This window comes from Sinocyclocheilus rhinocerous, unplaced genomic scaffold, assembly GCF_001515625.1.
Source record: "Sinocyclocheilus rhinocerous isolate Xijiao unplaced genomic scaffold, SAMN03320098_v1.1 scaffold1655, whole genome shotgun sequence".
Classification (NCBI taxonomy): Eukaryota; Metazoa; Chordata; class Actinopteri; order Cypriniformes; family Cyprinidae; genus Sinocyclocheilus; species Sinocyclocheilus rhinocerous.
The window spans coordinates 528,556-553,294 of record NW_015655597.1 but is presented as its reverse complement, the minus strand read 5'-3'; the positions used below and the strand labels follow the sequence as shown (position 1 = coordinate 553,294).

Genomic DNA, 24,739 nt, shown 5'->3' with positions numbered 1-24,739 from the left:
ACTACTTTAAAACAAAAAAGAATAAATCCAGCACACTATCCGCACTTGCAACTGTATCAAAATATAAATGTATTCACTCACAACGTTTCGGTCCCAATGGTGCCTGATGAAGGTCATGGGACCGAAACGTTGTGCGTGAATACATTTATATTTTGATACAGTTGCAAGTGCGGATAGTGTGCTGGATTTATTCTTTTTTGTTTTAAAGTTGGACCTGTGTTTTTTTTTTGGTTGTTTTTCCTATGCACCAATCGATTACCTACAAGAATAGAGCTACATGAATTACAGGAAAATGCTTTGGGAAACAAGAAACAATTTATTTTCTATCAATCACAATTTTAATATAATATATTGTATATATATATATATATATATATATATATATGAAAAAAAATTGAGCTGATATGGCTACTAATAATAATCACCAGAAGATATAAGAAGAAAAAGTGAAAAAAATGTATAGCAAATTATTAATTTATTGCAAAACACCATTTACATACCCACATAACAACACAGAGTGTTTTATGCAGGGGTCACCAAACTCGGTCCTTGAGGGCCGGTGTCCTGCAGAGTTTAGCTCCAACCCTAATCAAACACACCTGCCTGGAAGTTTGAAGTATACCTAATAAGACCATTATTAGCTGGTTTAGGTGTGTTTGATTAGGGTTGGAGTTAAACTCTGCAGAACACCGATTCTTATTAACAATAAGAATGAATAGAGGGTTTTATGCCTCTGTGTGATGATAGTAAGTGACTTGACTGTCATGTAAATGATGCTAAAGGACATGCCAGCATATATCAATTGAGAAACTATCTGCCTTTCCAACACAGAAATTTAGACTACATTTATGGACTTAGTATGGATTTATTCAGGCCACAGAATCACCTTTTTCAAAACAGTGAAGAGAGACCTTCCCCCTACTGCTGCTACACCCTTGTTAGTGTGTAACACTACAGCTTAAAGGCAAGAGAGAATAGACCCTGCCATTAGATATCCCAATCCACCCATTCCAAGTGCAGTTACCACCCTCATCCTATCCTGTACGTCAGACAGGAAATCTCTAACTTCAGTTCTCCTAATGCACCTGGGGACCCATCGACCCAAATGTGCATAACTCCGGAGTTGCTCCAGGAATGATTCACAGGCATACAGGGTAATTGGTTGGGGCTCTTTTTTCTCTTTCGAGGGGAATACTGGCTTTTTTTTATGTGCTCTAAAATATGCTCAGTTGGGGAGTTGATTCATTTTCAGTCTAAACTCATTTTCATCCTCAAAAGCAAACCTTTGGCAGGCATTACAGAGAGATAAACAGATTTAATATGAGCTTTATTTATTTATATATTTATTTTGTCAGAAGCGGCTTCTTCTGCAATTGAGAGCTGTGACTGCACATCATCTTATTATAAAGAGGTAAAAATAAGGATTTTTTAAAACTGACATGAAAAATAATTGACACGTCATGCCTCATTATCCTTAAATTCATTCAGTGTGAATCCAATTAAACCAAATAATTTCAAAGAAGAATAAAGGAAAAATTATGAAAAAAATGTTTGTTAGTTCTCAACTTTAGAGAGCTGAAGAAAACAATCTCAATTCTGAAATTATGACCAAGCATTTTTTGTAACATCTCATACAAGGTATCATTAACTAAAACTCAAATAATTTTGGTAATAGAAAAAAGCTGAAATACAATATAAAAAGAATATATTAATGTTAAAATAAATATTATAATATAATATTATAAATTATAATATAAATAAATAAATAAATATTGAAATAAGATTAAATATAAATATATTAAATATTAATAAAATTAATATAATAATAAATAAAAAAATATATATAATTAATATAAATAAAAAAATATTAATAAAAAAATATTAGATGAAAATTTAAATGTTGCTTTGGCAACTAACTGAAAGAAGTTTTAGCCTAAGCACTAAAATTACTAACTGGAAATAAATAAAAACTACATATAAGAAATACATATAAAAAAACAACTAAAAATTGAAAATAATTTTAAAACTGAAAATATAAAAATACAAGCTAATTAAAAATATTAAACAACATCATACAACTATAATAGCATATAAATCATACTAAAATAACATTGCCCTCATACTGACCTGACTGTGTCTGTGCCAGAGCATCGTCGTCTGAACAGGTTAGCCAAGCTGCTAGACCGGCTAGCGGCCGAGGCAGCTTTCCCATCACCCACGTGCATCCTCACAACCGTCGACGTGGTGAAAGCGCTGCGTACGTTCCTCTCAGGTTTGGCCAACATGATGTAGACCTTGGGCACAAACATACAGCACAGCGCAGTGGTGGCGCTGAGGCTAACGGAAAAACACATGGTGATTATCTTGTAGTTTGAACCGAAATAAATTGGCACGAAAGCCAGCCAGATAATGCAGGTGGTGTACATGGTGAACGCGATGTATTTGGCCTCGTTGAAATTGGCGGGGACGTTGCGGGTCTTAAAGGCGTAGAAGGTGCAGCTGAGGATGAGCAGCCCGTTGTAGCCCAACGGTGCCACCACGCCGAGCGTGGTAGTGTTGCAGATGAGGTGCACCTCGCGTATGGACGGATAGTCGTAGATCACTTGCGGAGATTCCATGATGAAGAGCGCCACGATGATGCCCAGCTGAATCAAGATCAGGATGAAGGCGATGACCAGCTGGGCGCAGGCGCTCATGAAACGAGGCTTCTTGGTGCAGATCTTCTTCTTGCTGCCCGCAAGGATGCGAGCAATGCGATTGGTTTTGGTGACCAGAGCTGAGTAGCTCATGGCGGGCGAGAGCCCTATTCCCAACCTCTGCAAGTAACAGTAGGCCACGTGCGGTTTGGCGATGAGGCAGAACGTACACAGGTACCCCAAACAGATGCCAGCCAGGATGATGAAGCACAGCTCTCTGCTGGAGGACTTCACCACCGGCGTATCGTGGAACCTGATGAAGACTAAAGTGACGAAGATGGTAGCGAGCAGGCCGAGGCAGGCGAAGACCACAGCTGCGATCGGCTCAGGATCTCCCCACAGAAGGTACTGCACCGGGATTGGCTCACAGCCTGAGGGAGATGAATTTGAAAAGACGTTAATGTAATTACTAGTAATTACAAATGAACACATTAATTTGGTGCGATTTATTATGGAAAAAAGAATGTTAAAATTATTAATGCATTTAACACCCAGACCTGTATGTAATCTTACATTGCATGCAGTTTATTATGTGGCGAACATGATGCAGGTCGACGACTGACTGCGTGATGTAGCCTATTAGAATGCAGTTATATGTCCCTAAAATTAAAGATATGAGGGCAAAAAATTGCCACATATAGGTTTTTGTCTTATATTTATATAATTTGATGTAGTTTAGCAATATCACACAAGCAAGAATGTTTTTCCTTAAATATCTGCACGATTGCAATTGATTTTATACAACAATTCAATAAACAAAGTAATATTGTGTTAAATTATACACACAATATTGTCGGTTTTGTTCAGTTTTGCAAAAGGAAATACAGTAGTCCCAAACAAAGCCACAGCAGAACTGTTTTACATTTTTTTCCAGCAAAACACAGCAGTGTTTCGATACTGTATGAATCCACGTTTTTGAACTTATTGAGTAAGAAATAAGGCATAAAATGTTTCCACTTCAGGGGTTGCAATTATACCGCATTAAGATCTATGTGCAGTGCAAACAATATTTATCATAATTTAGCTATTCTGTATAGTGCCCATGTCTATGATTATTTAGAATCACTGATGTGTGACATTAAAAATTGTACAGAGAACATCCATCATTATGCAGAATTACTGTGCAACTTTATAAAAAAAATAGAAAAAGAAAATGCTCAAAAACAAACAAAACCATCCGTTCAACCAAGCGCCATGCATTATGCATTAGAGGCTGACAACAAGCGCTGATATATTTAGCATGTGCAATTTGCATCAACAGACAGTGAATGAGGATGAAACTGAATCTTGATTGGGATAGCTTTTAATGAGGTTGGTCAGATGACACTGAAGGTTTGGTTTTTACAGGTCAGATTCACAAACTAGCAACACCAAGAGCTACTCCGGAAAGTGATGGGCATGATTATCAAAGGCTTTTGTGAAAGTGCCTTTAGGGCAAGTGGGCATACTTGGCAGCCATCTTTGAAAATGCCCCTGGACAGCTATTTTTAGTCATGCTCTGAAATCTCTGTAAATGTTTGTCAACATTACACTTCAGTAACATGTTTCAATCAGGAATAAAATATGATACCAGCTGCACCATAAGCTGTGCTTCTTAAGCACTAAAAAAAAATTATTTTTGAGGCTGGTCCAGCTAAAGCACATGCATTAATATTCAAGTATAAATGCTAACACTTTACAATAAGGTTCAATTCGTCAATCAGCAGAATTAGTTTGAATTAAGAGAAGCATGTATCATGCACTCACAATGACCAACCATTTTTACATTTATTAATATAGATCAGGGATTCCCAAACTTTTTGTTAGCCTAACACTTTTGACCTAAAATATTTTCTTTAAGTACTCCCTGAGATAAGTTAATATTTCAATAATGTAACATATTTGCATGTTCACAGTAATCTGATATTGTTAATGGTCATATGACATTCAGGTAAACAAATTATATTTAGTGTATAAGAAAGTTTTTAATTTTTTAATTTAGTTTTAATTTTTTAATTATTTATTCATTTTAATCTTCATTTTAATTATTTCAATATTGATTAGCTTTTCATGAATCCCCAGGTTTGGAAACCCTGATCTAGATTAATGTTAATTTATGAATATACTATTCTTTATTGTAAATTCATGTTCATTCATTTACTAATACTTGAAATGTATGCATATGTAGAAATTAACATTTACTAAGATCAATACATGTATTTATTAATTACTAATGTTGCTCATTGATACTTCATGATATCTAATGCATTAACTAATGTTAAAGTATTGAAGATTATTATAAAGTGTTACCGTTTGCTCTTAAATATGAGTATTAGCATATGCACATTAATTGGACCATCCTGAAAAATACAGTTTTTAGCGTGATTTAAGCTTAAATAAGGTGATTGGATGTTTTAACTGTTGGGACTTGTGAACATTTTAATTTCTCCTATTTATATATCTAAAAGTGCACCATCTCTGTTATAGAGTCGTTGTACAGTGCATACATGCTGTAAACACTGGTATAAAATCCAAAAACTACTAAATTAAAAAAAAATTGCAGGTAGTCCAACTCAAAACCACCTGCTACTAAATGTCGAAAATTGGCATTAAGGCTCTTGCATGAACAGCAGAGCGGCCTCGGCTCTCAGTAGTGCACTACATGCTGAGAGACTGCTGCTTCAGGGCTTACGCTTGACAGCAATTCTGGAACATTCTGATGGGGACCCCCGCCAAGTCCAAATCTCTGTTTTTGGCATTAAGTTGCCATGGTCCAGATTTTCAAATAACGCTCTAAGAGATAAATGGGTCCCCTATGTTATTCAGTGACCCAGATACTTATATCACACACTGCTGTATGAGATGATAAGCTTATGTGGCTGCTCTAAGAAGTTTAGAATCATGGGTAAACAATGGTTATGACTTCTGGATGAACTAAAAGAAGAACTACATTTTGCCCTGAAGGTGGATGTAGATTCACCTGTGAGGTCATCTGTAGGCCAGAATCCAAGCTCGCACATACGACAGGTGTATTCATCAAACACAAACTCGTTTTCTTTACATGGAGTGCAGGTCCAGCAGCAGCTCACCTCACCCTTACGGATAACCTGAGGTGGTCAGAACAGAGAGGTCAAGTTATGTAAGCTATAGATTTCTGTGAAGAAAATACTTTAGCTCTCAAAGCTGCCACCACAATGCAAAAGTGTTGTGGGTGGTTGCTACAGTGTTCTAAATGGTTTTTAGTGCATTGCTATGTGGTTACTTAGGTGTTTTGAGTGGTTGGCATGTGGTTGCTAAGGTGTTGTGGGTGCTTAAGTTTCTACCTCCAAGTTTATATGATAATCTGCTCTCTAAATATGGCTTAGGCTCCTGTATCAGTATAAGTCAATGGGATTTTTTCAAACATGCATCATCTGCTATAAGAAATGTTCATGTCTGATTGCTTAGAAAACATCTCTGCCCATTAAGATACATGGTTTGAGATAACAGGTCAAAAATTTTGGTTTAAGCTTTTTCAAAAAAGTCTATCCACCTTATTTTTCCCGTAAGAGCAGGTATGATCATTTGTAAATTTAATGTGTCTGGGTTCCGGTCTCATCCGCTTCCAGCTATTTTTAGCTGTACAAAACAGCTCATTTTGCTGCTTGATATTGCAAACTGGTGTGTCTTACCACATTATTCTAATGTATTATCTTAATTATGAACACACTGGTTTGTAGTGCAAACAGTTTTACTGTTTACTGAACTTTATTTTTCTTCTCGTTATTTCCCTACAGCGGCTAATGAACCGGAAGTCTCACACATTCACACAAAACAGCTTATTTCCCTGTTGAAAAATAAGGTGGATATTACATCTTAATAGTTAAACTAAAAAATATATGCTGCCATTCAAAAGTTTGGGGTCAGTAATTTTTTTTAAAGAAATTAATACTATTATTCAGGAAGGATGCATTAAATTGATAAAAAGTGATAGTAAAGACATCTATAATGTTACTAAAGATTTATATATTTTAATTCTTTTGAACCTTCTATTCATCAAAAAATCCTGAAAAAATTTATAATTGTTTTCATGCACAACTGTTTTCAATATGAATAATAATAATAATAAAAAAATCATATTAGAATGATTTCTGAAGGATCATGTGACACTGAAGACTGGAGTAATGGCTGCTGAAAATTCAGCTTTGCATCACAGGAATAAATTACATTTTAAAACATATTAAATTACAACAGCTATTTGAATTTTTAAAAATATTTCACAATATTACTTTTTTTGATCAAATCAGCCTCGGTGAGCATAAAAGGCGTCTTTCAAAAACATTAAAAAATCTTACCGGCCACAAACTTTTGAATGGTAGTGTAAAATAAACAAGCACATTAACACTTAAATAATGCATTTCCAATAATGACACATTTACACTGACATAACACATTTTCTTCTTAAATGATTCCTTTTTCACCTTTATCTGAGCTTTTTCACAAGGATCACTGCACACTGATCTGATGATGGCACTGCTGTTTGCCCAAATCTCCTCGTCATCCATCTTCAGCCCACTGTTGTCCCAGCTGCCCACGTAGATGTAGCTATAGTCCTCCTCACTCATCTGTTTAAAGTTCATGATTTCATACCTAGAAAAACACACGTAAATTCACTGTTACGGGCGTGAAACGGTTAACCCAGGGTCATTCATGTTTTGCTCATAAAGTCATTCAGTCTAAAGGAAGATATTTTTGAAAATCACAATGACATCAACGGGAGACTGTTTTCATTCTCTTTAAAAGGAGTTTAGAAGCACATTCTGACTTGTGTATGGAGCAGAATATGAAAGATTCCTACCTCCCCGGGGAGTCTCCATTCTCATCAAACAGCACCAGTTCTCCCGAGACACCAGAGAAGTTTGTCCTCATGAGGAATTCTAAGAGTTTACCTCCATCAATCGGCCGCATGGCTTCACACAGACCGGCGTAGCCGGGACACAGAGACTTCTGCATGGCGTGCAGTCCGTAAGCCATTGAGTAGATGGCATTGATCACAAAGCCCATCTTCGTATCCTGAGCATACTGGTGTCGGAGCGACTCTTTCTCTATGAGACGTGTAGTGAAAACAAACAATATATTGAGTTCTAAAGCCTCTTTTTGTATTATCTATTCAGTGCTTTCATCTGCCGCAGTAATGTCTTTATCTTCATTTAGGGGCTTTCTCAGCATATACTGATATTATGCAATTCTTTTGATTACATTTTTGTTGATTTAATAGATTCACTATTAGATAGATGATAAATGGACAGATGGATGAATAGATGAAGTAGAAAGACATATGGATGGCTAGATGAATGAATTATGAATACCTGAATGAACAGATGTATTGATGGAATGAAAGACGGATGGATGGATGGATGGATGGACAGGCAGATGAAGCAGCGAAAGGACAAATGGATGTATGATGGATGAACAGATTGACAGATGGATGATGCATACAATCGAATAGATGAAATTATGGAATGATAGATGGATGGATGGACGAATACATGAAGTAGTAGAAGGACAAACAGATGGATGGATAAATGAATGGGTAGATGAAGCAGTAAAAGGACAAATGATGGATGAATAGATTGACAGATGATGTATACATGAATGAATAGATGAAATAATGGAATGAAGGATAGGTGGATGGATGGATGGACGAATAGATGAAGTAGTGAAGTTGACATATTATTATTTAGTATTATTACTTTGTTACATTACACCACTGAGGATAGGTGTGTGGATGGATGGATGGACGAATAGATGGATGTATAGATGGATGGAGAGATGGGTGACTGAATGGATGATGAATAGATGAATGAATAGATTAATTGATGGAATGAAAGATTGATGTATAGATATTTGGATGTATGGATGGTAGATGAAGCAGTGGAAAGACAAATGGATGTATAGGTGGATGAATATATTGACAGATTAATATATGAATGATGTATACATTAATAGATTAAATGATGGAATGAAGATTGATGGATGGATGGATGAAAAAGAGAAAGTATTGGAAGGACAAATGGATGTAAAGATGAACAGATTGACAGATTGATGGATGGATGATGTATAGATGAATGAATAGATAAATTGACGGATTGATGGATAGATGGATGCATAGTTGGATGAATAGATGGATGAATGAGTAAACAGTTGAATGAATAGATGAGCTCATAAGTGCATGAATGGATGGAGAGATGGACACAGAAAAACAGATGTATAGATTAATGGATGCATGAATTGATGAAAGGACAGATAGATGTATGGTTGGATGAATGAAGATTGCTAAATAGATGAATAGATGGATAGACGAATGGATGGATGAACTGATGAAAAGACATTTCAGATAAATTGCCCTAAAATCATGTAAGCTGTGGGTGTGACATGGGAGATCATGTGAGATCATCTTCCACTCACTGGTGCAGGTCTTGTTGTATTTGTTGCTCTCTTGAGGATGTCCCTTTAGCCGGCACTGGAAGCGGTGCTGCCAGAACTCAGGAAACCAGGGGTTCCGGAGGTTCGTATCCGGCTGCAGGTTCAGGTAGTAATCATCAAACCACGTGACATAAGCAGACTGCAGCTTGATAGTAATTCCCCCCGCTGCCTCCCTCTGGAAGCCGTCAGTGACATCATAGCGGTCTGCCCAACCATCGCTGCAAAGTGTGCAAGAGACAAGAGAGTAATGAATGGCTTTTTTATAGAACAAACTCCCTTGAGAGACGGTCAGGGAGGCTCCCCGTCCAAACTGACCCACATAACAGGCAAAGCCCAGTAGTTATGACCAGGTTACTCTATAAATTAGGTCTTGAGGACACAGCAGGCCAGTATTTCATAGCGACAGTACAGTGACAGACTCATAATAAACCTCTCGATGAGATGTATGTTCTCCAAGGCTTCGCCATTAAGCATTAAAGGGATCTTTGGATGACAACAGACAAGTCTTGCCTTCTCCTTAAAACCTCTTTCATACAGACAAAAAAAAAAAAGAAAGAAAAGAAACTATCGCATTGTGATGACGCAACTACCACGCTGTCGCTGTTACTGTAACTTTTGGGATTGTGTACAATTTGGATTAATAATAGAAGAAGACAAATAAAGCTTATATACTTATGATTACAGAATTTCCTTAAAACCTCTTTCATACAGACAAAAAAAAAAAGAAAGAAAAGAAACTATACTTTTCAGCATCCACTCCATCTATATGTTCTCAAACACTTCCTAAACTCATAGAGCTAAATGTTACACAACTCAGCAGTGTGTGGGAGGTATCATTTTTGTTCTCATGGTAGGTAAGGAGAGGCTTTCATAACTTGTCCTTGGAGGCAAAAGCAATGGGAGGGAAGCATAGAGGAGCATGTTAGTAGCAGCTTGAATCATCTCATGGAAAAGAGCTGAACAGCTCAGTAAACCCACACACTGACCCCAGCAGGTCAGCATCCCTCTGCCCACTGCTGCTGCAGGAAAACTTAAAAAAAAAAAAATGCCAAAGCAAAGGCGCCACTCCCTTTAAAAAGATGTCTGACAGTATTTTACAGCACATTAAAACATATTGCAAAATTACGGTTGGGCGAATATTTGCTATATACATTTGATATTATTTTGGTGCCAATATTAACCAACAAGTAGGAAATTTCTCACTTGTTCTTTGTGCTATGAGAGCACTAAAAGAGAGATGTTTTATCAGTACATCTTATTTAAACTTTAGTAGAAAACATGCAGATTGTTAGTTTGAATGAATCAGTTCAAAATACTGATTCAGTGATTTGCTTGTGTCGGCACTCAAATATGTTCATGGAAACACTCAAATTTCGATGAACGTTCCTCAGATTAAATAAAATCCACAAATCCATCTCAATGCAAACCCAATAATAGCATCAGGTTTGAATACCATCAGAAGTCTGAAAAATGTTGAGAAGATGTATTATTTTGCAGAACATTATGTGCTCTATAGTGGACTAGTCACTATATGACTGTGGTTAGACATAAATTGTCTAAATGAAAAAACAAACAAATAAGCAAACAATTATTACTTTTACCTGTACAACAGATAATTGATTAATTTCAATCAGTTTACATCAATTTTTATTTTGGTAACACTTTACAATAAGGTTTCATTTGTTACATTAGTTAACTACATCAGTTAACATGAACTAACAATAAAAATAATTTTATTTATCTAGCATTTATTAATCTTAGCTAAGGTTAATTCCATCATTTTTTGTAAAACAAGTCGATAGTATAGAAATAGAATAGAGAGTTCTAGTGTTAGAGGGTCAAGTGTAGATGGAAGAGATGTGTCTTTAGACGTTTCTTGAAGATGGCTAAAGACTCAGCTGCTCGGATCGGGTTGGGCAGGTCATTCCACCAGCAGGGAACAGTTAAGGTAAAAGTCAGTGAAAGTGATTTTGTGCCTCTTTGGGATGGCACTATAATGCGCCGTTCACATGCAGAATGCAAGCTTATGGAGGGCACATAATTCTGAAGTAGTGAATTTAGGTAAAGGGGTGCAGAGCCAGTGGTTGTTTTGTAGGTAAACATCAATGCCTTGCATTTTATGCGAGCCGCTATTGGTAGCCAGTGCAAACTGATGAACAGAGGTGTGACATGCTGTTATTGGCTCGTTAAAGACTAATCTTACAGCCCTATTCTGGATTAGTTGTAGAGGTTTGATAAAACTGGCTGAAAGACCTGCCAAGAGAGCGCTGCAATAGTCTAGCCTGGATAGAACAATAACTTGAACAAGGAGTGTAGCATGTTCCGACAGAAAGGGCCTGATCTTCCTAATATTGTATAAGGCAAATCTGCAGGACTGGGCAGTTTTTTTCGCATTGTGGTCTGTGAAATTCAGCTGACCATCAATCACAAGTTTATTAATGTCAAATAATGGTACCTTATTGCAAAGTGTTACCTTTTTTAATTCAACCAGATGTGGTCAGCTTTTATAGCATAAAGACACTAAATCTGGATTAAGTGATAATTGAAAATAAAAGTTAATAAGCGTTATTTTTTTTCACAAAAATATGTGTGGACGTTTCACATTTTGGAATCTACACGAATCACAGTTTTAATCTGTTAACAATTAGCCCACAGAGGAATAACACACACACTCGTTTATGTGGGAAGCTGCTATATTAAGCACAGAAAATAATATAGATTTACACCAACAAATACTGCAAAGAAGCTGCAAAGTGAAACTGACAATTAAATTAGGTTACATTTTTATCCATCCCTGGCGGGGGGAGTCAGATCAGCCCTCATCAACAATGGATCAGCTCTTGTGCACACTTCACTGATGAACATTTTGACAGATAATACAACACAATACAATACTGTCCTCACACTCACTAGTGACAGATGGCTGGCCACAGTCTGCAAACTGCTCATTAGTAAATAATTGTAAGTCATTCAGTTGTGAGACAAAGGAGATGTTGACAAACAACGTTTGGTAACAATATTTTTTGTAAGGATCAACTTGTACTGCAGTACCGTATGCCAACAACAAAATTTTTTTTTAAAATGTAAATATATTTCAAAATTCTATAAAAATGGCCAATTTTGTTTGCTAATGTAAGATTAAAAAAGCATAAAATTCAAGGCATTGATGTTTGCCTACAAAACAACCACTGGCTTTGCAACCCTTTTAAGATAAAAAAGAAAATCCATAAATATATTTTCCATATGTTTTAGTTACTGATATTTACTCCTATATTTGGCTGACATTTTTAAAATATATTTTTATTTATACGGTCCAAAATATATTTAAAAAAATATATTTTGCCTTTAACAAATGTTTTAATGTTGGTAAATTAATATTTTAATGTATTTTCATGCCCCTTGAAGTACATTTTGTAATATATTTTGGCATTTGAAAGTTTAAATAAAATCTATTATAAATTAGAAGATTGCACTTTTGATAATGTGTATTTTAGAAAATATAGAAATATATTTTGGTGACTATATATAGGCAAACACACACACACACACACACACACACACACATGTATATACTGTATATATACCATATATACACACACACACACACATATAAATATATGTTTTTTTATCAATTAATTAATGCCAATAAAGCAAACATGCATATGTGGGGCATTATGTGTTTGAATGAAATCAGAAAGCAACCGATATACCAAAGAAAGCACATGGAGTTTTTAAAATGTTTTGAGACATTTTATCACTTTTAGCCACATAGAGATCAAGAAACTGGAACAGAGGCACAGTGGCCATATTCTCACTGAACCAAAGAAAAAAACAAAAAAACAACAACAACATTCGGCTACCTTCCCTGGAGCTGGTGTCTGACACCTCATCAAACAAGCACACACACAAACTCGGTCATCCACTCATGCACACACACACACACACACACACACACTGGCACCCCCATAAACATGGCATCTTCTCTCAGCACATCCAGGCTGTGTGGAATGCCCAGAGGCCCAGAATAAAGACCATGACACCATTTTCTGAAATAGATCCTGTTCAAATATTCAGAAACTACATAAATAAGCAAAATATAGGCCCCTACCACAGAGCAAATCAACCAGCCTGTTAAACTTCACCGAAAAACTAAGATTTTCCAGATGCACGCAGTTTGATGTCATCTGGTTATAAAGCTCTTTAAAAGAGTTAATCTCAAAATAACGGAGTTTGTTTGGGCACTGGAAAAATACCCCAAAAATCATTTAAAGAGTGCACTTCATACATTGCAGATGGATATATGAATGGATTACATCAAAATTCAAAACCTCACAAAAATGTTTCTTTAGAAAAGAAGAAATATTAACAGCTCATGCTTAAAAAGACAAAAGCAAAAACAAATGTTTTCTCCCAAACATTTTGAAACTTAATTGGTGATTTTTAAATTGCATTTTAAATAAAAATACATAAATAATGAAAAGTTTTTATGCTTTATTCATCAGTGTTTTACAAAAAAAATAAATGTGTGTGGACGTTTTGGAATCTACACAAATCACAGTTTTAATCTGTTAACAATTAGCCCACAGAGGAATAACACACACACTCATTTATGTGGGAAGCTGCTGTATTAAGCACAGAAAATAATATCAGATTTACACCAACAAATGCTATTTATTTGGCATATGTTTCACAATATTTTGTTGAATAAAACCAGTTAATTTGCATGTTTTTAGGTTATCATTGAAGGACGAATGTTTGTCATTGTATTTCCCCCTCTCATTTCAATTTAGCAGAAGGTGTTCTTATCCAGTCAATTTATTGTATGCTCATCCTTAAAGCTGAACCGTGCACTTCTCCCAAACACTCCCAACAGCATATTTGTCTCTGTAAATAAAACTCATATAGGAGAAAGTATTTTAACTTTGAAAAAATTACACACTTCACCTCTAAGAGTTTATAAAATGGTCCTCGCGTCCACCAATGAGCGAACGTCTAATTATCCAACTGAAGAGCTCCTGAACAGAAGCAGAAATTGGAGGGATTATTCTTAGTTTAATATCTCAGAGACATAATACATTATTTCAGTCTGTAATATCCACAAGCGATTTATTAATGGAACAGCCAGAACTGAATTGGGGGTAAAGCTAAAAATAGGTAATTTAGATGTCACACTCCAGGAGATTAAAAATGGGAAGAATCATTTCTTACTTCATTTGACACTATGAATAGCACGTGCACATTTTTCAAGATGTCGATGCCAAGCCCAACTTAAACTTAAACAAGTCCAAGTCTGTATAAGAGACCATTTGTACCATCTGTAAAATCAGATCCAGCATTACAGAATTAGTTTGGTGTGACTGAACCTGTCAAGTCCTCGTTACAAAATCAACAGGCTTACTCAAGAGGAGACATTATCATAACATGAATCAAGTGCCTATCACTGAAATGAACATAAATCACATACCTGGCTTCAGCAGTGAATGACTCTAATGGTGATGATGATGATGATGGTGATTGCAACATTTGTGGTGATAACAGACAGAAAGATGAGCCTTGCTTCCATGTTTTGATCCATCCTGATTTTGTCTCTCTCTCTCTCTCTCACACACACACACACACACACACACACACATACAAGCAAAGAGTTGCAGGCATGGGTGGACATTCAAATGGTATTTTTGAAATACCTACAGAATTGGCTGATGGTATGGCCCTATCTGACCCACAAAAAAACACTAAAAATGTAATGAACACAAGATAACATGCAGTAAACAGATCCAGAAGACAGGGGTGACTGGGGCTGGTTGTCACACTGGGAAGTCATCATATGAGGTACATCTCAATAAGGTTTTGAATCAAAAGTCCAAACACAAATGTAAGTTTACTCTAAGGTTCTCAATGTGTGGTAAGGGCAAGTTTTCACATGCGCATCATTTTATACAAATGATGCATTAAATTAAACGCTAGCCAAAACAATAGTTTCATATTTTTCAACTTATATGTTCTCTTTTACTTTTTCCGTTTACATTTTTGTGGAGAAGCCATTAAAGTGGCAGTAAAGACATTTATGTTACAAAAGATTTCTGCTTCAAATAAATTCTGTTCTTTTAACTTTCTATTCATCAAATAATGCATCATAGTTTCTAAACAAATATTAAGCAGCACAACTGTTTTCAACAATGATAATAATAGGAAATGTTTCTTGAGCAGCAAATCATATAGGGACCAATTCTCACTATTAACTAGTTGCTTATTAGCATACCTATTATTAACATATAATGCATGACCATATTCTACATCCCTAATCCCACCCAATACCTAAACTTAACAATAGCAGGAAATTTTCTCCTGAGCAACTGCAGAGAAAAATATTAATTGCATAGTCATGACTCTCTATGGTATGCATCTAAGCAGAATATAAAATAAAAAAAAACAAATATATTCAAAACAAATTATACTCTTGAGAAATGGTCACTGGAGTAAAACATGTGGCAACTACCCTCCGTCTTCTCTACAATACTTCCCAAGTATGCTGCATAGTTGTTTTTTTCTGCAGCAGTAAGTGTTATAGATGTACAGAAAGCTTACAACACCTACACTTTGAGAAAAAAAAAAAACAAGATTTGTTTTCTAAACCTGCCAAGAGTGCTTGCCACAGCTCACAGGCACAATTTCAGGAGTGTTTTCTTGCCGTTGCTTTGATAAGAAAAGTCTGCCAAAAATATAAATCCATGTGCATAGAGTCCATGTTTTGGGTAACTCACCTGCCAACCAACAGAAACTCTCCAACTAGGCGGCGGCGTCTCATGGCCATGAGGATGCCACGTACGGTCATGCCCTCGCAGAAGCACGCCACCACTCGAGCTTTGGGCAGGTGGATCCTGAGCTTATCGAGAAGACGGTCAAAACTCTGTTCTCCAGCATTGCTGTAGATCTTGTCAGAGTGGGCGATACAGATGCCCTCCTTTGCTGCCATGTCTTTGAAGGCCTCCATTCCGCTCTCACCGTAGTTCCCTGAAGATTGAGAGATTGAATGATTTTTAAGCTTGAAACATGTTCAGAAACTTTCTTCACAAATTGTATTGCTGCTGGGCCATCACAGTTTCAGTAACAATGCTAAAACCTGTGAACATTTAAATGATAAAATCATTATAATATATTGTATTATATTATAGTATTCCTCCGGAAAAAAATATGATATTATTTTTGTTATTTATATTATCTGTAAAATGTATTTATATTTAATAATGTTTTATTAGAATTTAGATTTAACATTGATTTAATAAAATATTTATATAAAATAATTTATTGTTTTTAAAATAAAATAGCTTGAAATTGTACAGCTAAAATGTAACTCTGTGACAGAGATGGACATCACAAATGTCATTTTGATTGGTTCACAAAACAATCCACAGTGAAATGTGATGCTCAACCTGGTAAACTCATGCTAAAATAACCTTGTTAAAATCTTCAGGAGGATATGAAGAGCTGTAGGTGCTACGCACAGTCAGGAACAGTACCAGCTTTGGCTAACTTTCCCACATTTTATTCTTATCATTATTTGTTCTGGTGTTTACAAATAATATCTATCCTACTATCCTACTACATTATTACCATGACTTGACTGGGTAGGCCAGTGGAAGAAGTAGTGAAACATTCGGAATAGTAGATTGAACACTAATTTCGAGCGATCATGGCAATTTTGATTTTCTCATGAAATGACCCTGTACTGCTGAACTGAAAGTAACATGAATTAAGACGTCATGTTCACTGCAAAGTTTCCTAAATCATCATTTATATTCCATAAAAGTGTCCATGTTCTGTGATTTGCTTCCTGGATACATTCAGTAAAAAATAAAAATAGATTTCACTTTTTCATGCTTAGAAAACTAATGAAAAACAGGCCATGGTGCCCCTCTTTCACAAAACGTCAGGGGTAAACTCCCCCACTTTACATAAAAATCAGGTCACCTACTTTTGTGTGAGGAATGTTCCCAGTCTTCTCACATTTTACGAGGTACGAATTTGATACAATTGCAAAGAAGTCTTGATAAAGAGCAAACAAACACCTTCATTTCACCCAAATAAATCTACTTTCAGTGTTTTTTTTCCAAATCAATGCACAAACATCTTAATTACACCCGAGATTATGAGTTCTGATAATGGAGATTATGAGGATTAAAACAACATTCACAAGATCATTCCAGTGATGGAGCTTTGCAAAATAAATAAATAAATAACATTAGGAGTGAGTGTAGTGGTTAACAGTCTGGACTCGTCAGCACCTAAAGGTTGCAGGTTCAAATTTGGCAGAGGTGATTTGTGAACTGTAAGGTCATTGAGACCCCCGTCACCATCACGTCCCAGAGGAAAACACTTAACCCCAGGTTGCTATCAGCATTCTAGTGAGTAAGCTGTGTCTGCAAGGTGAGAAATCTCCACTGCTGTTCATCCTGACATGAGAGATTTGAGGAACTGTAATTGCAGCAGATATTGGTCATTCCTGGTATGCAGTACATTTTCATGTACCCATCATATAGTCTCAATATTTTAATAATGTACATTACTGTTAAAAAGTTTGGGGTCAGTAAGATTTTTAAAAAGAAATCAACACTTTTATTCAACAATTAAGCATTAAATGTATCGAAAGTGACAGTAAACACAATTATAATGTTACAAAAAGTTCCACTTTAAATGTTTTTGCACTTTGTGTTCATCAATGAGTCATGGTTTCCACAAAACAATTAAGCAACACAGCTGTTTGTAACATTGATAATAATAAGAAATGTTTCATGAGAAGCAAATCAATCAGCATTCTAGTGAGTAAGCTGTGTCTGCAAGGTGAGAAATCTCCACTGCTGTTCATCCTGACATGAGAGATTTGAGGAACTGTAATTGCAGCAGATATTGGTCATTCCTGGTATGCAGTACATTTTCATGTACCCATCATATAGTCTCAATATTTTAATAATGTACATTACTGTTAAAAAGTTTGGGGTCAGTAAGATTTTTAAAAAGAAATCAACACTTTTATTCAACAATTAAGCATTAAATGTATCGAAAGTGACAGTAAACACAATTATAATGTTACAAAAAGTTCCACTTTAAATGTTTTTGCACTTTGTGTTCATCAATGAGTCATGGTTTCCACAAAACAATTAAGCAACACAGCTGTTTGTAACATTGATAATAATAAGAAATGTTTCATTAGAAGCAAATCAGCATATTAGAATGATTTCTGAAGGATCACGTGACACTGAAGAGTGACGTAACGGTGCTGAAAATTCACCTTTGCCATCAAAGGAATTTATTACATCTTAAAATATATTAAACAGAAAACAGTTATTTTAAATTCTAATAAAATTTCACAATATCACTGTTTTTACTGTATTTTTAATGAAACAAACGCAGCATTGGTAAGCATAAGAAATCTTAGCAAACGCCAAACTAGTGTCTTAATGATAAAATGTGAAATATTAATATTAAATATTACTGTAACACTTTAACTACTTTAAATATTTTGTAACCCTTTAGCTAACTTTAAATATTATTTTGTAATATGTTAACTAACAGATGCAAATGAATGACATCACCCTCCATTAATAATTTTTCTGATCACTTTTGATGGAAAAAACAAAACAATCATCATTAAGAATTAGCAATGAATTTGATGGATTCCGTGATATTTTGTGCTTTGTCTTACTCTAGAACATCCTGAACTCTTTGCTAAAATGACAGAAATCAGTATGATGCTATCAAAATTTTAAAAAGAGAGAAATAAAATAAAGCTTTTATTGAGCAATATTTACTGAATTTAGCATTTTGTTTTTTATTGACATTGTGTAAATAATCAAGGGTTAATTAATAAAATCTAAGAGCATATCCTATCCAAAAACTTGACTATCAAAAGCATCTCATTCTTCATCTCTGTGAAGTCTTAGATTTGAGAAGTGTACTTCCAAATGCGCATGACTTCATCTCTAATCTCTCTCCTCAGGGAAGATCTTCTTCAAATCTTTCACTCCATTCCTCTGTGCCAGTTCTGTGAATTAATTCCCTCGCTGCGCTCATACTTCACTAGAACCTTCTGTCTCAGATAAAAATGGATATATAATTTAAAAAATTAGAGTTACATAATATTTTACAGGCATTTCAATGATAAAGGGCAGAAAACAAGTGGTCCTGCAATTCAATAGGTCGGTCAAAAGAAGCAATAACAAATGTGGGTAAAATGACCTCTGCACACAATAACGGAGAAATTTTGATGACCTCGACTGTCTCTTTCCCTCCTACAGAGAGACAGACGCTGCACAAGCGACAAGTCTTTAAACAGTGTGTTCACTCAAACAGGAAAATTCAGTAAACGCCCACAGACACTGAAAACAGAGCTAAAGATGTAAATGATCATCATGATCGCCTTTCAGCTAATGATTTCTGTTTGTTCTATGGTCTGTCATGAGGCCAAAAAAGGCCAAAACAAAAGTGCAGCAGCAACACAATACGTGAGCGTATCTATTAACCATTCACTCTGTGTACGCTGTATGCAAAGCATCATGGGGGTGTTTTCAAACATCAAAGACACTCTTGAACATGATGAAACAATAGATAGACAAATCTGCAGAAAGGTAGGATGCTGCTTGACACATCGTCTGAATGGTCTTTGTTTGAAAGGAAACTTTTGCATTTCAATACCTCCAATAAAATATATTTGTATAAATAGACAGTAAATCTCACTATTATACACACAGCTTTCATTAACATACTTCTTTAGTAATTTCACTGGCAATTTTCATAACTAGGCAAAAACTCCTTTTCCTCGTCGGTGTTCAGCATGTTGATTGACAAGCTGGTTAAACACAAGTCAAATCAAATGTGACTACAAACATTTGGTCTATTTTATCAATAGAGCTCACAAATGAGCTGAGCTCACATATCAAATTATGATATGATACAAATAGAGCTACAGAATATGCAAGCAAATGAATCAACATTATGGAGTATTTCACAGCTCCTTGTTCTGTATGTGGGTGAAAACTGGGGTGGGCTCCACATTTAACTACCCGCTGTCAATTAACACCTGTCTGTGAGGTCATCAATCTTCTAGCCAAACCGCTTGAGTTTGTAATATTCAGTAAACTATGCATCATTGTTAATATTTAATAGTTAACTAAAACTAAAACCATAAACAACATTTATTGTTACTTGAAATAAACGTTAACTGAAATAAGATATCTAAAAAAATTATTTATACTGCTTGAGTTTGTAATTTGTTCAGTAAACTATCCACCCAGGTTAATATTTAATAGTTAACTAAAATTAAAAGCATAAAAACATTTTTGTTACATGAAATAAAATATATGTTAACTGAAAAAAATTGAAAACTATTTATAATATAAGAAACTTATTTTATTTTCATCTAATTGCGTTGGCAGAATTTCTAATTTTTATTTAGTTTAACTTGATATACTAAAATAACTAAAACGAAAAAATAAAAACTATATATTTAAATATTTTAAAAACAAAAAAATAACAAAAACACAGCACAACTGCTAAAACGTAACTAAAAAAAGAGAAATATAAAAAATAAATAAAAACGAACTTAAAATACTAATAAGAACAATAATAGTATCTCAGTGGTACTAAAATAACATTGCTATGAACATTCAGGATATAAAGTCTGACTTAATGCAGTTTAAATGGTGTTACATTTTTTGTCACCAAGTGTAATTTAATAAACAAGTACATAAAAATGATTAGCAGATGCTATCTTGACTACACATGGCATATGCTGCATCAGAGACATAAAATCTTTATGAGAACTCCTTAAAAGATGTGACATTTCCCTCTATGAATAATAAAGAGATTTCGCTGTTTAGGCCAAGATAAAGGTGAACTGCAACAGACAGAATGATACATTATCACCTAATAAAATCCCTCTGGAAAATCTCTCACTTTGAGAACGTGGAAGATTTAACACTTTAAATAATAGTGTTACATGCTGGTGGAGATCTGCCTTTCTCACTGGAAGACTTTTGTGAAATACTAATGAGAGGAAGAAATTAAACCTCCAGAACTAAAAAAAATGAATTCTGTTCAAAAGAAAAGAATGAAAAAGAGTTCCAGGGCAGACTTAGTTCTTTTAAGAAGCTTTTCTCTTCTAACTGTGGAAAATCTCATAATAACCATGAAGAAAAATGCTTCCCTGAGGGGAGAGATCACATACCTTCAGTGTGAATGGCAGATACATAGGTCCAGTTGTATTTTTTGACGATGTCCACCATCGCTCTGGCCTGCTGGGCATCGGAGGGCACCACCCTCATAAAGTACTTGTACAAAGACTTATCGCTGAGATCCATACTGGTTGCCGAATATGCAATCTGGGGAATGTTGAAGAGCTGAAGGAGATTCTGAACCTGGATGGCCACAGAACTGGATCCGGGCCCGATCAGCCCCACAATGGGCTTCTTCCCTTTCATGGGAGTCCCTCCACCTTCAGTTGAACACTTAGACATGCCTTCTTCCTCCTCGGCTGAGACTAGAGTGTCACGAATGAACTCGATGCTCTGCTCCAGAGCCACAGCCGAATGCCAGCAGGAGTCTCTGATCTCGCAGCCCAGTGTGATGTTGGGTAGGATGTGCGGGTCCGCGTTGATGCGGTCCAGGGTGTGCATCATGGCCTCCACCCGCTGGATACCATACTGCTCGCGTACAGCGCCGCATTTGCGCTCGTGAACCTTATCGGCTGGTGGCTGATGATGGACGGAGAAAAGAGCCCCGATGTTGATGTCACCGGGAATGTGTGCCAAGACACGTCGCTCGCTGGCCTGGGCCTTCGCTAAAATGTCCGAACGTGTAGGACCCAATCTGTCTCCGAGCAGCACAAACACCAGAAAATGTAAAATCCCCATTTCCTCGAACGTCTCAGATCAGAGTGTCAAATACTGGTAGGTTCCTCATGGCATCTGAAAGAGTCACAAGAAGCAGAAATCTTCAGAACAATATCCTTGGAGATCATCAACCTCCCACTGAATCACAGAGGTGCATATTTGTGAGAGTCGTGATAAGGATGAGCTGTCGCCAGGGCAACGTCTTATTCTAAAGTGTGAGGAGTTTTCTGCCTTCCTCTAAATATCTCGAGATCAGGAGGAAAACAAAGTTGAAATGCACATGAAGAAGTTTGTGAAATGTGCTTGGTAGATCTCAATAATGAGATGCATCATTAACAATGACCTGGTAGAAACAAAGAGCACATAAATCTTAAAATATGTATTGATTCTGATTCATGTATTCATTCAGAATCAAAACCTCAGAGATTTTGCACAACACAGAGACCCGGAATATAACGATCTTATGCAGATTTGCAGCCACTGAATATTTACATGGCCTCTTTAACCTCATTTTATTAATGTAACTGAATTATTCATTTCATTAAAATGAGTTACACAGTTTAGAGAGATAAATACAGAATTCCCCAGAATGATTTTTGGTTACTTATAAGAGAGCCATTATATTATAAAACATATTGTGCTGTTTCCTTCAGTTTACAGGGTCTGAGGGCTATATCTTATACTTTTACAGATCACTTGGGGAAATCATAGCATGCCAAGAAAACATGGGAGAGGGATTTGGGGATTATTATTGATGTCTATCCACAATTTATACTACTTTCAGTTGCAATAGACTGATAGAAACCAACTGTATGAACACAGAACCCCATGTATATTTAATTAGATTGATCCTTCATACTCACCTCTGTGCTCAAAATGCAGAGTTGGTATTGGTACATAGACGCACTATTTATGTTCCTCTATTGATAGGTTTTGCTCTGATTTAAAAGGAACTACGATGAATTTTTAAACAGCAGGACTACATATATTCAGTTTTCCAACTCGGAAGAAAACTCTGAATTCTTCTAACACAAAATTGTTGGACAAACTTATAAAATGCATTCTGTTCAACCGGATCCGTGACAAACCACCAACAGTTATTTAACATTACAGAGAAATGCATACTGCATAGAACGCGTGCTATGGTTGATGTGTTTCTTTTATTAGCTGTTGTACATTATATTATCTATGTGAATGTTAATTTTAACAAGAAGTTAGAGAGAAATTAATTACTTTATTAACTCAAAAAGGTGCCAAACATAAAAGTTACAAGATCCAAAAAGCATTCGCCGCCGTCTGAGCTCTCCGTGGTGCTGAAATACAGTCTGAAGCGTCAACCACAAACCAGTGAATTTGAATCAATGAATGGCAATAATGTGGCGAAATACCACTTCATATATCGCCATAACACATACTTAGGAACTGGACAAATAAAGAGTACGACCGTTCAAATCAACAGAAACATGACCATGAACTTAAGCGTGAGGCATTAGACTTCTGTTGAAAAAGTGTTAAACACCATCGTCAATAATAATAAAAACAGCAATGATAACACAACTTACCGTTCGCTAGTTAATTTGGTCCACTGCTCCTGCTCTCACAACCGAAATGTCTCTGTGTGTAGGAGCGCGTGCGATGCGCGTTCACTTCGGCGACAATTCTCGCGCGCGTCACGTGACTATGTTTTTTTTAATTAAAAAAAAAAAAAATTTACATCTCGTTCTCGCAGTTCATGACGACGACGAAACCATACCGAAGTAATCTGTTACTCTAAAAAGAAAAGTAACAGAAAAGTCTAAACCTGTTTTTTAAATACATTTTTGTCAGTGGACGTTGATCATTTATTTTTGTAAACATAAACCTCTAAGATAAGGATATTTCTTTTTTATTGGAGTACCCGCCCTATGTGTTGTAAGGGTTACCTTTTTCTGAACATCTCAACTGATTGGTTGAGAAAAATATTTTTTAAATTAAAGGTCAGAATGAAAAAGTTGTAAAGGTTCGACAATCTGGTATTTCACTGACTAGAAAACGCTTTTATTAGAATTCTTTCCCCTTAAATATTTCTTTCAGTGATAGTAACAGCGCTGGTGCAGACTTTCTGACCACTTACCTTAGTCATACGGGCACAGCGCCATCACTTGGTAACTCAGAATATTAGATTCTTTATTACAGATTAGTGCTACTTCTCACCTTTTTGTTTTACATGTAGTCTCAAGTACCCCTACATCAACAACAAACCAGAAATAACTCATAATTTACATTTAGTTGTATTATTAATATCACTAAATAAAAATAATAAAACTATTAAAGTGATTCCCTTTTAAACTAAAAGTTGATGCTGTAAGTGAAAAACAAAACTTACAGAGTAAGTCCTTTTAAAGAGGAAGCGTTGACAGTTCCAGGGCTGTGTCCAGCCCATCTGACATTGTTTTGCTGTAAAGAAGAGAGAAATGAAAGAAACTTAAACATCTACCTCTGTATTTTACTACAAGTGTAACCCAATTTTTACATATTAATTTGTGGCTGTTATCAGGAATTACTGCTATAGATCACCTTCAGATAACAATACAGGCTTACATAAAATATGTAATGGTAAAATATGTACTGCTTGCAAAGATGATTTTTTTTCTGGAGCAAATCCAAGTGAGGCTGTGAATAGTTGTGTTATCAAACATGTATTATTAATAATATGTACCTTATATAAAGATT

At 35.7% G+C, this 24,739-nt stretch overlaps 1 protein-coding gene across 2 annotated transcripts in view; it reads right to left on the bottom strand.

Moving 5' to 3' along the window:
• The window catches only part of LOC107718729 (metabotropic glutamate receptor 5-like), a 25,922-nt gene extending 2,290 nt beyond the window's left edge, over nt 1-23,632 (bottom strand). Inside the window, exons 1-8 of one of the 2 annotated variants that reach the window (XM_016525934.1) lie at nt 23,590-23,632; nt 21,364-22,102; nt 15,905-16,154; nt 9,123-9,358; nt 7,513-7,759; nt 7,136-7,304; nt 5,656-5,782; nt 2,128-3,067 (exon numbers count right to left, since the gene is read on the bottom strand). In XM_016525934.1, the coding sequence (XP_016381420.1) occupies nt 2,128-3,067; nt 5,656-5,782; nt 7,136-7,304; nt 7,513-7,759; nt 9,123-9,358; nt 15,905-16,154; nt 21,364-22,048 (2,654 nt within the window). In that variant the 5' untranslated portion in view covers nt 22,049-22,102; nt 23,590-23,632. Of the gene's footprint in view, nt 1-2,127; nt 3,068-5,655; nt 5,783-7,135; nt 7,305-7,512; nt 7,760-9,122; nt 9,359-15,904; nt 16,155-21,363; nt 22,303-23,589 lie in introns of those variants that run through there. The other variant, XM_016525935.1, reaches the window with a different exon arrangement.
• Nucleotides 23,633-24,739: the final 1,107 nt, after the last annotated feature.